We start from the raw sequence: 15,030 nt of genomic DNA on the forward strand, positions 1-15,030 counted from the left end.
AAATGTCCCATGTGCACGCGTACTCCCACATGCTCGAGGCAGTATTTCTCCCCACATCAGGGCTACAAGAAGGGGCATCCTGAATTGATTGGGAGATAATGAAGGAGGTCTGGGAGAGGGGGATCGATGCAGCGAGACCCTGTTGACACAAACAGACAACGCAGGGCCGAGTGCACTTTACACAAGGCCAGGCTGGATTTGTTTGTTAGGTTTAAACCAGTATGTTGATCGTGTTGATTGCTTACAATGAATATTTCCTCCTGTGGAGAGTCATATCAAATTTGACATTGCAAAACCATTTTTTTTAAATAAAAAATTAAGTCGATATCTTTTCTTACTCTGAAAAGGCATTTGCTGTTCACCACCTTGAAGCACTATAAGCCTCTGTGAAAAACAGACCAATGAAGATTTGTAAGTAGATTTAGGAGGCCCTTACAGCCCGCTAAATAGGCTTTCATTCCAGGCTCGCAGGCTATTCGAAAGAAAACAAATATAGCTGCTGAGGAAACTGCAAAAGTGGAGTAAGGAGCCATGCCTGCAAAATATAATAAAATAACCTTGACAAGATGTCACTTAGCTACTCTCCAATATTGCACCATTACATTTTTACAGCTTGCAATAGTTTTGGTGTTCGATTGGTGTACCCTGTCACCAGCCATAAAACATCACAGCCATTTTAAGATCCTGATGATGGTGAAGACAAGATGTAATTTATGTTATGCAGACATTGGAACAGAAATTCCCTGCAGGGATTTGCTGCCATTCAGACAAAAGAGTATTAGCTTGGTCGGGGAGTGGCGTTAGCCTCACAACCCAGAGGTGGGAAGTAACAAAGTATAAATATTTTGTTGCTGTACTTAAGTAGATTTTTCATGTATCTGTACTTCTACTGATGTCTTTTTACTTGCTAGATTTTAACACAGATATCTGTTCGTTCTAATTCAAAATAGGCTTCAGTTAAATATTCAAACTATAATAATGTGAGATGAGTCTCAGTTTGCTTTGCATATAAAAACAGTAAACACTAGATACAGTAAACACTAAAATGAGTTTTACTTTTATACTCTTGAGTACATTTCAATGTTTGTACTTATACAGTTTTATTTGAGAGAGGTTGAATCAGTACTTTTACTTGAATTTACTTGAATCGTTTTCAACAATAATATCTATACTTTTTCATGTGTGGATCGTGTGTGTGGGGGGGGGGCATCCATTTTGAATGACTTTCGGAAGCAATCATTTGGACAATCATAGACGTTATGTAGTCATTGGCCACTTGTACAGAAGTGTGACAGTCTATTGTGGGTGCAACACCATTAATCAAAGGGACTATCTAGAAATATCTGCCACTATCCCCATCTGTAAGACTGTCCCCTAAAAGTCAACGAGTCCATCCAACAGTTTGAGAAGAGCCTGTGTTGACGTGCGCTTCCTGAGCAGGCACATGTTGTGTGCAGACTCACTGCACTTCTCTTTCAGCAGTAGCATGTCGGGCTGTAAACATGACAAACCGAGGCTCGTCTTAAAACGTCCGCGCTACAAAACGTACTTGTTTTGGAAATAGAGAAAGCGACGGAAACGGACAGTCGCAGGACAGCGCAAGGCACTGCAGTGCAACTGTCAGTCAGCCCGTGGACGCTCTCAGCTCAGGTGTGTGACTGACAGTGCTGTTAGCAGCCTGGCAGCAGAGACGTGGTGCGGCAGGATTTCATAACTGAGCTAATGACCAGGGAGCCTCTCTGTAACCGTGTGGAGATCTGGTTGCACTTCCCAGAAGATGAACATTCAAATGCATGTTTTTTTTTATCAACAATGCAAGACTCATATACATGTTCAGGGGAGCGAATTATTTGTTTCTCCTATTTGTAGATAAGGAGTAATGAAGAGGAGAAACAAGTCAGAATGTTGAATGTGAATAAAAATGAAGGATATACATAAGAAAATGAATGAACCAATGAGCCACAAGCACCTGAATAATTATCATACTGAAGGTTTCCATCCTTATTTAGATGTAAAGGGAACTACACCACATATGGGTTAGGTGCTTTTAACATGTCATTAGAAATATCAGTGTGGTTTGGAATGTTTGCTTACTTCCAGAATCTTCAGCTCATTAATAATAATAATAATATTTATTTGTATCATTATTATTATTGCTACCTTTGCCGGAGAGGTCATGTTTTTGTTTACGTAGTTATTTGAGAGATGGGGCATGACCCAAGGAAGATCCTGTAACATTTTGGATCTGTTCTGGATCTGGATGAGGAGGTGGATCCAGGAATTTTTTTTATTTCACTTTCTTTAATATTAGATTTAAATTAGGTAGATATAGATTTTTCATTTATTTACCAGAGAAAGAGTCTTGGTGAGAAAAATCTGACACATTAAGGCGACTGATATTTAGGAGTTGTTTAAACATGGTTTCATTAGGGGACTGTCAAGCCTCGGCGGAGCCATGCACTCTCTGACTGTCCTTCAATATTTACTATCATTATATAACTAGTGTTTTTTTTATTAAACTGTTTTCTTTGTGAGCTGATTTCCTACACATCCGTTTCTTGTTTTGCGTTGTGTACTCCCCTTTCCCCAACCTCCGCCACATTAACCACTTACAGTGAACCAGTCAGAGGATCCTGACAAAGTTGTTCAGCTCCTTGTAAAGACAACATTGTGTTAGGCATTGTGTTCCACCATCAGCACAGGAGGGGGGCAGAGGCCTGTCCTCTTTGTCCCCTGATGGCTGCTGATGTGATTTGAAAGACCATGACAAGTCACGGTAACACTGACAGAGCTTCCTCTGCGCGCGGCTGATAAGCTTTGTCTGTATGACAGAAACGACGCTAAGTGAGCCAGGCTGTTCGGATGCTCTGTCAAGGAAACGCTATCATGAGATCTTCGGTGATTTCTCTGTGGTGCTGGCGTTATTGAGCACGCCTATAGGGGTTATATTGACATATCAACACATTTAATATGGAACGGTACAAAACAGGTACAGATACAATAAGTCAGATCCTCATATAGTGAAGCATTTTCCAAAGTGAACTTTTCAGACACATTTATTGGGCTGATAACATTACTCAAACACAGTGTATGACCATTGTAAACAATAAAACAGAAAAAAGGCATCAGCTCAGACTGAGAGCTGTTCCAGAATTCAAAGTGCGCCAAGCTTTTTAAAATTCTCAACTCCTCTTAATATATCTTTTCAATGTTAATTCATTACGTATCTTTACATATTGATTTTTCTGCAGTATTGATAATTATAATATGTACAAACGAGGCCAAGACACTGGTTGCTCTGAGGCCGTAAGAAAGCCCGTAAATATTTACTCGTCTCCCATGACATGACTCTAGTTTTGGAAAATGACAAGGTAAGGCGGTGTTCCCTCTCTGTTGGTTTCGCTGACTGCATGCCTTGTTCGTGACTGTAATGAAACGTCCGTGTGGATCAGGGTGACTTCACTTTTAGGTCTTGACCGGCAGGGTGGGGGCAGTGACTTAGTCCTTGGATTTTCCTGTTGATAGCAACAACTTTATGTACAAAGGCTTTAAAGTCCCAACGTTCTCCTAGCGGTTGGGAGGCTATCAAATAAATGCTTCAACATTTTTTTTTAAGTTTCTTTCCAAGTGTCTCTTTTTGTTTTCTCCCAAAAAAGTATTGGTATCAAAATGTCCGTATAGATATAGTCGTACAGTGGGGGAAAGGACTTGTTAGCATGTGTTAGATCGAGGGTTCAAACAGTTCTGTATGTATGAAAAGAGAAGTCTCTTTGCTCGCAATGCAAAGTCCCTTAATTCAGATAATGTCTGGTGTTGTTTGTCTTTATACAATGCCATGAAATAATCTTAGATGAGATGCAGCCTCAAACCAGGGTTCACCTCCTCCGTCCTCCCCTCCTTCCCTTCGCCTCATCCCGCTCCCGCTCTCCATCTCTGACACTCGTTTCCATGCTCATCCAAGGGAGGCTACTTTAGCAACCACTCGTTCACTGGAAGAGAGGAGAAGGACAGGAGTGAGAATAGTGATTTATATATGCAGCTCTCACCATAGTTCAACTGCTCTCCGGCATTAACCCCCCCCAAACTCACACACACACACACACACACAGACACACACACACACACACACACACACACACACACACACACACACACACACACACACACACCATATTTCATCTTTAGCGATAACATACAATTTAAAAAGGAACGGCACTCTAGTGAATTGAATGAATGAGCCCAGGTATGTGGTGGTAGATGGGTGCTATTGGGGGGGGGGGGTCTGAATTGGTTCCATTATGCTTTGAATGGCAGCCTTGACAGAAAATTATACCAGACACGAGGAGATGCCAAGAACCAGTAAACACTGTAATTTGATAAAAAGGAACCTCTCGGTTGTGAAAGAAGGGATTTATTAAGAGAGTGCTATCATAATCATATTTCCTTTCTTCAGGTGTTACACATAAAAGGCAAACAAACAAATACATACACAACATTATTAGCTCCCCGACCTCCGTCACTGCACATTCAGTCACCTCTGTGATCACCTTCCCTGGGAGGGCGACAACTGTGTCTCGGTGCTTGCGCTCTAAAGGTTGACCTTACACAAATAATCAGAGATATATTTTTGCTTTTAATGAGACGCCCCCACATCGCTGCACTTCATCTCGCCTTCAAATCTCCAAACAATTATGCAAGCAGTTCTTCTAATGTTTGTTTGGCGGTTTTTTTTTTGGTCTGCTCTATGAAGTTTGTTTGCTCAGGAGGGTCTGAGGTGGATGGCCAGGGTAGAAATCTCCCCGCAACTGCTGCACTGAATAAGAATTCCATCTCTTAAGGTGCGAAAGAAGGATGAGTCAAGCTGAACAGAGAGAGAATGAGAGAGAGAGAGAGAGATGCAGACGGAAAGACAATGATGATGCGTGTCCGCCACAGTACAGCAGATACTAAGCAAAAAAATAAAAAGACCAAAATAACACAGTGACTAGCAGAGACTCGGGGAACCTCTCGCCTTAAGCGTATTTTCGCTTCAGGGGTGAAAGGGAACATTCTGTGCACCAGATATATCGGCTGAAACAGAGCAGAGGAGATGACAGACTGCGGCAACACCTCCCAGGTTGCAGTGAGCTGTGACGAGCCAGTTTTTAGCCAGCTCTGTCAGTCAGAGCCAAACAGGTGTTCAGACTGTCCTGCCGTCTCACTTTGTACTGCCCGTTTAATTTTCTCCTTCTTTAGCACATCAATCTGCAGTCTGCATTTTAACAACCCTTAGTGGACTCTCAGCGCAGCAATCCAATTTGATATGAAGTTTATTAATTATAATAGGGAGTCCAGATCAACCAATAATCCCCTGGAATGAATGTAGATGTCGTTCCTAAAACAAATTACATCAGGGACATTTAGGAGGAATGTTGCCCCCTGAAGCTGAGTTTAACGAGTAAAAATACATTTTCCTTAATGACCAAATAATACATCTTGCAGTTCACGGGACGTAAATAGCTGCAGCAACTGCAACATATCTGGGTTTAGTGAATTTATACCTTTAAAGAGAGTTGCCTTGAATTTTAAGTGATAATTCTGCTCCACTGCAAATTGGACCTTATTTTTTCAAGTTCCTACATCTATTCCTATCATTTATATGAGATATTGTTCGCATCAAAGTGACTGCTGGGATATGGGTGGGCAACACGGCTAAAAAGGTAACCTCATGGAGCCTGGAAACTGACAAAAGGCAGTGAGAGGTTGTCAGGTAGTTTAAATATGTAACTGAATATAAATAAGTAATTAAAATCAGAGTCAGGAAAATTTTAATGATGCCTGCAGGGAAATTACTTTGTTACAACTGCTCAACACTCAGTTGGGAAGGAGGAAGTAAATAAGTCAAAACTAGTGTAAAATAGTGAGGAGAGAACATTTACAATGCAGATGTGCAAACAGTAATGTGCAAATACAAAAATTTAAAAGTACATTAACAGTAAATTTAGCGTGATGTGCCAAGTTGTATAAAAAAGTCTAATGTGGGTCAACAATTTAAAGTAGTTTAGCAGCAGAATACTGATGAAAATGTGCTGAAAGAGGAGAAATGGCCAAAGGAAAGAAGGACCTCCTGTGGAGCGCTTCAGCTGAGAACACACTGCCGCCTCAGTGCCGCTGCATGGCATCTGACAAACATCAAGTGCTGCAGCTAGCACCAACAGGAAGCGTCGGGTTGCAGCATGCCAACAGCGCCAGCTACCGCTCTCTGGGGAAACGTGTTTTGTTCAGGGCACGCAAGGATGGTGATAGGACAGTTGCGTGAGTGGCCTGGCTTTTGCTGGTGTATAGTCTCTGGCTGTATGTGCTCCTCTGGCTCACTAGAGTACTCTGTGGCCAACATTGTTGATGATGGAGAGAAGTGTTAATGTCTTTGTCCTCTACACAACTACATGCACCCCTAGGACTGAGCCAGTCTTGTGAGTCTTTCAGGTTTTTCAGGTCTGTTGATGTCAGCCACCCTCAGGTTTCTGCCCCCCTCCACTACAGCGTTGACCTTGCCCACAGAGGCAACCTTATCACCTGGTCCGCCGAAATGGACAACAGTGGTGTCACCGTTGATGACTCATTGGCTTTATCATTGTTACCATCTGACTGCAGTCCCTGTAACTAATGGTCCTTCTTCCTCTGCTCCAGCTTCCCCCTACAGGCTTCCTTTCCTTGTCTGATATTCACTGACAGCTATTTCTGGTTCCTATTTACTTCCTTCCTGTCTTGACTTCTCTATTCTTCTCTTTTAGGAGTGCTCCGATGTCCCTGGTCACCCAGGGCTTGCTCTTGGGAAAACTGTTTTGGCTGGAACAGAGACATCCACACAGAAGTCGAACAGTCCATCTATGGCTTCACCAAGTGGCACGGGAAAGAAATTCCGGTAAGTAGATAGAAAGTAGTCTTTTAGAGTAGTGCACGTCTTTTCAGATCACAACCTCACAGTCATAATCATCAACATGGGTTCATGTTTGAACTGAAGATGAACCAGGTTGTGTTCGGATCTTCCAGGTTGCAGTCCACAAACCTTGTAAATGTGAGAATTCTCAGCCCTTTAGCTCCTTTTTAGTGTCTTGGCACACATTCACTGTTAAGCACAGAATAGATGATGCAGTTTAACTCCAGCTACATTTTGGTGGAACTCCCCTTTTTACCTACTGATAACAGATAGAAAGTTATAGAGCATAAGGTTTTATATATACTACGTATAAAATTAAGATCTGAGTCTGAAATCACTTAATCAGTATCCCAATTTTGTGATGTGTGATCTAAGACCACCAAGCATAGAGCATAGATTTTCTCTTAACACTGTAAAATATTTTATTTCTCATTTAATTTTTAAAATGTTTTTACTCATCCACCCATTAAAGTCAGTGAGACAAGCAGTGTGAGCAAGCAGCGCACTGGGGTCATTTGGGGAAACCGACGTGTACCACTGTGTCATCAGCATACAAATGGTAGTTGACATGGTGATGGTTAATCATGTTTCCTAGTGGGAGCATGTATAATGAAAACAACAATGGGCCAACAATGTTTCCTTGAGGAATGCCATATCATTCACAATGAGTCTCTGATATGTAAGAACAAAGCACCACAAAAAAAGTCCCCCCTCCCCCCACACAGAATCCACAATATTTATCTGCTGCAAAAGGCAGATTAGAAATTAGCACTGACGTTTAATGACCTGCGGGGAAGATGCCTTAATTAAGACAACGGTTTAATATCATTTCTTGGGAGAGTGCTTTCTTCCACAACTGACCGTGTTTTTTAAATCCATCACCACATTAGTTGCATTTGATTGTTGTTATGAAGACTAGGAATGGGTGATGGATTTAAAACCCATTCAGTTATGGAAGAAAGCATTCTGGGGTTAGTCTTCTGAAATCATCTTGAAATAGACTTGTCTCACTTTACTGTCTGCATTATTGACAATTAAAAGTTGAAAGATGTTAAAGGGAACATGTCATTTCCTTTTCCTCCATCTTCTCTCAGCTTTTCAACACATTTTTTTCAGCTGATAAATTACTGATAAATACATTTGTTGTGTTCTTTTGTGTTGAATTGTACCTAATGAAAATATCAATTGATATGGATACCTCTCGTAATAACTTTGAATCATCGTGGTCATTAAAATGATGGTTTAAATCGGAGAAAAATGATTTTATCACGACCGATAGGAACACTGGACATAAAGTTAAATCATAAAAATGCTGCATCATCTTTTGAGAGGGGGTAGAGAGTCACAGTGAGTTGTGCTTTTCTGAGTATTCTACTGTGTGTTAGAAAATCTCTAAAAGGGACATTAGGTAAAAGGTAAAACTACCACCTCCTCTTTTATGTTTGTCTACTGAACTTTAAAAAAAGTGAAATTAGGGGAAGACTAAGTGTCTGAGGAAGATAAAGTCATTCAGTTTTCAGTTTAAAACTAAAAGTTAAGACCATGTTTAGAAATAGAATCATTGATGTAACATGTTTAGCTAGGGATAAATCCAATATTGTAGAGTGTGAGCTTTATTGGCATGAGTCTGGGGCTCTCTATGAATGACTGTTTTTCAATTTTCACCAGGTAGTTTCAGCCATTATGTGAAGCTCTGTGCTGTGTTATTATTGTGTGAATGGGAAACATTGCCGGTGAGGGTTAATGACAGATGAGCGTGGAGGGGCAGGTGAGTGGGGGGAACAATACTCATGATAGTGACCCTTTGACTCAGCAGGTGTGGCGTTTGAGTGGACGGTCAATCACACTGGACCGACTTCACTGCAGAAACATTTCCAAAGGTAAAAATGACTATCCAAATGATCTTACCCTCAAGTAATGGCAACTATGTAGAAAAAATGGGGAGGATATAAGACAGTGCCTTATTATGGACCATGGTATTTCTGTTTTTCCCTAATCCATATATATCATTAACTTTTAATTATTATGCTACAATCATAAGTTCTACAAAATTGGTTGATGGCGCTCCGGGCGTCACTCGACTCATTTTGTTTACACCGCCATGTTGCCAGGAAAAGTCTGAGTCAAAATGAATGGCGCCAGTGTTGATTTCAAGCTGCCAGAGTTCACTGCACACTAGTTCCAAGGATATTGAACGATATATTGCAAAACTTGATCGATTAAACATTACTGACCCGTATAATGGCCCCCGGGGTGCTCTTCACGAGTACTGAAACTGCCGCAGCTGACAATGTTCCCGACCTGCAGTATCCAGACATCTATAACTACCTGATTAACTTCCCGTCGTCCTACTCTGGAGAGACTTTGAAAGCTTACAAAAGCCTGGAGGGGTACAAATGGGTGAAACCTGGATTCGCGATGAATATTCAGCTTTGGAGTCTACCGGCTAAAGATAACTTCATCATCACTGGAAGGGTAAGTGTCACTTCATCGTAGTTAACGTTAACATAGGCAACCGACACTGTAATGTAACTGGATTCATCGGTTTGCTAACTTGTATGTTAATTAGTCTTTGTTAGCCCTGCAAATTCACGCCATAATGCACAGGTCTAACTGAGGCTGTAATAAAAACCTATTAAATAAATATGATATTAAAGTTAGGAAGCGTTGTATTCTATACCTGATATGAAGTGGTCACTACACAAGCGGAATCCGTTGCTTGTGGGGTCCCATTGCTCCGGTTTCTTCTGCTTGCTTCCAGCACGTTTTATGGCAGTAATCCATTTGTGTCGTCTTTCAGGACCTTTAGGAATCCGATCAAATGCTCTCCCCTTTCCTTGCCCTCCACTGTTCTGGCATTCTGGGGCACAACACTACCTGCTAGAAGTTGTTTGACCAGCAACTTGCGCTTTCCTACCAAAATGGCGGTGTTTTGATTTTGACTGTTGAATGATGGGATTGCGTGATCGACTCCCGGAGCTCTATGCAGTAGCCGATAATTCTCACACAAGTGCATTAACCGAAAACACCAGACACAACGCAACTACATATCCACACAATGGAAATACTATCACAATGGAGATTAGTGACAGCAATGAACAAGCAGAGTTACTTTCTGCGGACAATTTATTTTCCTTTATGCAGTCAAGATGGCTGTCGTTAGTCAATCACATAGACACACAAATGGAATTTTACTTCAGAGTGAATTTGGTGAACACCTAGTAGGTTCATGAATATAATGTGTTGACTAATGAAATGTAGCTGTGGTTCAAGAGGAAGAGTGGGCCATCCATTAATCTGAAGGTTGGCGGTTTGATCCCAGGGTCCCTACATGTTGAAGTGTGCTTGGGCAAGTAACTGCACCTGATGTACTGGATGAATGTTTATATGGATGGGTGAAAGTGACTCACAGTGTAAAGTACTTTGAGTGGTCGTCCTATCATGAACTTGCACGATGGAGACAGAGATAAAAAAAAAAAAGCAATGTGAATTCATTAGTCAGTTCTACCTCGGTATTGGAGCTTCTGGGCCCGGTTGTTGGGGCAGTCCTTGCCCTGCATGCGGAAGTTGATGTTGGTGCGGATGCAGCGGTTGTTCAGCGGCTGGACCGGGCGAACGTTGTCGCTCATGCTAAGGAAAATCTGAGATGGCTGGTTCTGACTCAGCAGGCGCAGAGAGTGCATCTTAAATAAAAGAGGGAGGCAGGGAAAGAGGAGAAGAGAAAAGTTGTATAGGAACCATGGAAATGTGAGCATGGCCTGAATCCACTGCATTATTGTCCAGCCAGACAGTAGAGGGATTCGACAGAGGAAGGGCTGAGAACATTTCTGAGTAAAAGCCTTATGAATTCTTATATAAATTAATTAATTTTAAACTAAAAGTCGATACTAAATTCAAAAAGAATAAAATACAAAATAATGAATTAGTTGATATTTTAATTAATTAGGTTAAAATAATTTACAGAGATTTAATATTTCATATGAGAACTTGAATGATGACGCAATATTCCTTTCAATATTTCTTAAAAATAACTATTTATCGACAGATTCATATTTCCATTGGGATAAATTATTCAGAATTCTGCTCTTTATTGTCCATGAAAACATCTAATGGAATTAATTTTTTTATTTAAAGATTTATATATTGATATGTACATTTACACAATGAGTTATTAATTGATTAAATGGTGTATCACCAAATCTGTGACAGTAATTGTCCTCCATAGATACGTCTCTACAGCAGAGACAGACAATCCTCAGTGTATTTTGAGAGTTGTGTTTCAGGTGTGAGTTGGTGGCAAGAGCTCACCTGCATACGTGTGAGATACACAGGCTTGTTCATCAGGATCCATGTGACGGTCTCATAGCACGGAGGGATGGTCATCGATCCATCGTATGTGATGAAACTACTTGTCTCTGGGTAAATCTCCTCTATGTTCAGGCCAGTCAGTAGATACGCATCATCTGCAGCGAGAAGGGAATTATAATTATATATCACAAGAGGGTGATACAGCACTGCAGTTTTTTTAACAGGCTTGCAAATGTAAAATAAGTATTTCACAAACATTAGAGAAGAATCAGGAAAAACAAGCAATTTGTAGCATCATTTATTTATTTTTCTCTTATTGTGTAATAATCACTTAATTATACTAGTGCCGTGCGCATTCTAAATCTGTTTGGAATGAGCTGTTAGCTTAGCTTAGTGTACGCTCCAGAGATAATTAATAACGATTCCTTGGAATTACTGAGTCCTCCTCGAACAGTTCTTCTCGCCTCTCTTTATTACGGCTCATGTGTGTGGCTCACATATAAGTTTGATTGATCTGCTGAGCTGGTGCTTTTTTGTTACATTGCATTTCAGAGGTCTGTGAAGTATCGGCACAATCTTCAGACCCAAGTTCACAACATTTCAGAGTAGAGCTGCCGTGTTGCTGCAGAAGGAGATTAGTACCCGGAACACAGAGAATGTCTGTGTCAGTCTGATATGGTGAAATACAAATAATAGAATTATGAAAATGAGGACAGATATTATTGCATAATTGCTGACCACTGCTGTAGGGTTAGGGATTTAGGGGTTCAAATCTTTATAGATGCTGTTGACACTTTTTTATAGAGCATAACTGTGTCTGCCCACTTTTAGAATGGCTGGGATTCAGGATGTTTTACATCAATTTTCTCCATTGATGTTCATTAAATCCTTTTTTAATCCTGGCAACATTAATCTCGACCATAAAACATTTGATTTGGAGCAAAAAACTTATTGGAAAAAAAAAAGGCAGAGGTTCTGTGAACACAATTTTTTTAAGAGTGAACGAACTACGCTTCCCCTGAACCATTGCGATTTTTAATAATATAGTGTTGCAATATATTTGTTTGTATCTCGTATGTATGTATATACAGTAGTATTTCATATGGAGTTTAATTTAATAACCTAGTGCAGTAACACTGAATGATCTGATCGCAGCTGACATGATTTCCATGGTTGTGGTTAACATAACCATGTCAACAGCGAGCTCCACCAATCAGAGACGTGGCTATTATACCTGTGGATTGTGGGGAGTGTCGTATTTCTCCTTGACATCACAAATAAAACATATTTCTCTCAAAACGCAGATGGTTTCATACAGACTTGTGTCGTTTACAAGAGCATAAAACATTGTTTCACGATCCTGTAGCTTGTGGTAAGTCTACATTGGATTGTTACAGTATTTTAGCATCAAAATATATATTAAATTTTTGAGGGGAGTATATAGAGGGTACAGTGTATTTGAAAAATAATGTAGGCTCCAATAAAATTTCAATAATCATGTCTGGGTTTAGTCACACACACACACACATACACGCACAGACACCCCCCCCGCTCATACACTGAGCTCATCTTTCCAAACGTTTTCTCCCACTTCTTATTTCACATATCATTTACTGTTCTGTGAATGACAGGCTGTTGGTGATGCAGCACAAAAGATCTTTTATCCAAACTGTCTCCACTGTCAGGACTCTAATTAGACAGATTGCAACTCTCTCTCTCTTCCTCTTCACACTTCAATAGCGTGCTCCCAATAACTTGTCATCTCTTGGGCCTCTGCTGACAAATGGGCTGCGTATTTTTGATGGGGTCACTGTGATGGACCGTTGCAGCTTTAATGCTAATTCCATTGTGTTCTGGATCACTATTACATACTGCATGTTGTTAAGAGTATTCATCAAAAGAATATTAATTCATGAAAGATTTAGCGGTCGAGCTTAAACTGAGAAAATCCCTGTTCTCTGTTCTGCTCGATATGCTATTACGCCTCCACCTACAAAAGATGAAGTTCTATCGGTGATCTTTGATGGTGTGGTTGAAATAAATAATTCTCTTTGGATGATGTGCATGTGTGCACATATGTGCTTTTAAAGAAGAGTTAGTCTGGCAGCATTACTGGCTGAGAGGGGATGCGCTTAAGGACTCATAAGCATGAGGGGGCAGTGTGCGAATCTGTGTGTGTCAGTGTGTGTAACATGGTGTATCTGAGGGAGTTTTGACAGCTGTCAGAATCCATGCTCCTCCAGCTGGACCCGGAGGACCAACCCCACCTACCCCTCGCCGGCAGCCTCTTGTGCCGCTCAGTGCCTCTGAGACTCCTCCCTGCCACAAGGGGTCAGTGTGTTTATGCAGCCCCTCACTGCTCCCCCCATTAATCCAATTATTCGTCTCTTTTTTCAAGATAGCCCCGGGCCATCTCTGTGCCTATGCTGCTTCTGCACCATGGCAGGCTGGCAGAGGGAAACCTCAGGAGAGCAGCTGTCGACTGCTGCCTAACATGCTTCCTCACCAACATCCTCCTCCAGCTATCAAGAATTCTCATGCAGGCCTCTCGTCATCCTTGTTCCGCAGCATTCCTTGAACTCTCACTTGAAATGAAATAATGATGCCATGAGAGAACCAAAGCGTCTGTAAAAGTAAAAACTATTTGATTGTTGAACAATTGACTGTTTGGTAAAGTCCTCCCTCAAACAGCATTTTTGCAATCACAGCCAACGATAGCTCAGAATGGCCACTTACCTGTTGAAGCAGTTAGCATGGGGGCCTTGGTAAGAGAGATGCAGCATCCTACTATTTGTATTTCTGTCCATCCTTTAATTTTCTCACCTAGTGCTCATGCGATCATCTTCAAATTTGATGCAATTTGGACACATGATACGTTTAGATTACTAAAAATATGTATAAACAGGGTGCTCTGCAGCAGCCAGTGGGGGCGGGGTGCCTTCAGTCTGTGGCCTCAGATAAACTATAGCAGCGGTCGGCAGCTGGGTCGAACCACGGGTCAGAATCGTTTCAGATTATCTTGATCGTCTAAACTTTTCTCATTTCATCATATCGGACATTCAGCAGTGTCACCGTTGCCAATCTCCTTCACGGCAGAAGCATTCACATCAACTTGTCTTCACTGTAAAAGCACAACATTAATTTCATTACTGCAATGCTGTATATAAATTACAGAGCTTTTATTTGGGAGTTGTAAAAGTTATGAACTTGGGTGTGAAGATTGTGTTGATGGTTTAAAAGACCTCTGAATTAGCCGGTTATGAAAAAATATATGTCATTCAAACAGACATGTAAGCCACACACACAAACAGTAATAACAATTCAGTTTCTTTTATAAAAACTATAAAATCATTGCAAATGAACCAAGTTCAACTTCACTCTGCACCATAGACTGTTTATAAAAAGCTCTGCACACAACGTCCAGCACACGAACAATAAAAAGTCACAGTGTATTGTAGAACTGTTTGAGCATAATTCTGAAGTAGCTCCAGAACATTAACACATGACAAGAGAACAGAACATTCCGAACATGCAGGTGTATTGAACGGTAAACGACAAGAAGTGGTCCAGATGTTTCGATATTTCGATTTCTCCACAATCACTTACTTTTATATGTTATTCTTGTGATGGTGTCTCTGTTCAGCATTCGATTCAGGAATGAGTTCGATGTCTCAGCAATCTGGATTAGAGGGGGTGAAAAGGGGTAATGTTACACTTGAAAAAGAAAGAGGTCTGATCACGTTATAAACTGACAACCGATGGAAAAATAGACTAAATTTAATCTACTTAGTCCAGCATCTGAA

The 15,030-nt window shown here is 40.9% G+C and overlaps 1 protein-coding gene across 1 annotated transcript in view; it reads right to left on the reverse strand.

Moving 5' to 3' along the window:
• Positions 1-3,040: 3,040 nt before the first annotated feature.
• The window catches only part of ca10a (carbonic anhydrase Xa), a 239,321-nt gene continuing 227,331 nt past the window's right edge, over positions 3,041-15,030 (reverse strand). The window contains exons 6-9 of the mRNA XM_020082888.2: positions 14,834-14,906; positions 11,228-11,382; positions 10,428-10,602; positions 3,041-3,989 (exon numbers count right to left, since the gene is read on the reverse strand). Coding sequence (XP_019938447.1) covers positions 3,967-3,989; positions 10,428-10,602; positions 11,228-11,382; positions 14,834-14,906 — 426 coding nt within the window. The 3' untranslated portion in view covers positions 3,041-3,966. The remainder of the gene's footprint in view (positions 3,990-10,427; positions 10,603-11,227; positions 11,383-14,833; positions 14,907-15,030) is intronic.

This window comes from Paralichthys olivaceus, chromosome 21 (assembly GCF_024713975.1).
Source record: "Paralichthys olivaceus isolate ysfri-2021 chromosome 21, ASM2471397v2, whole genome shotgun sequence".
NCBI lineage: Eukaryota > Metazoa > Chordata > Actinopteri > Pleuronectiformes > Paralichthyidae > Paralichthys > Paralichthys olivaceus.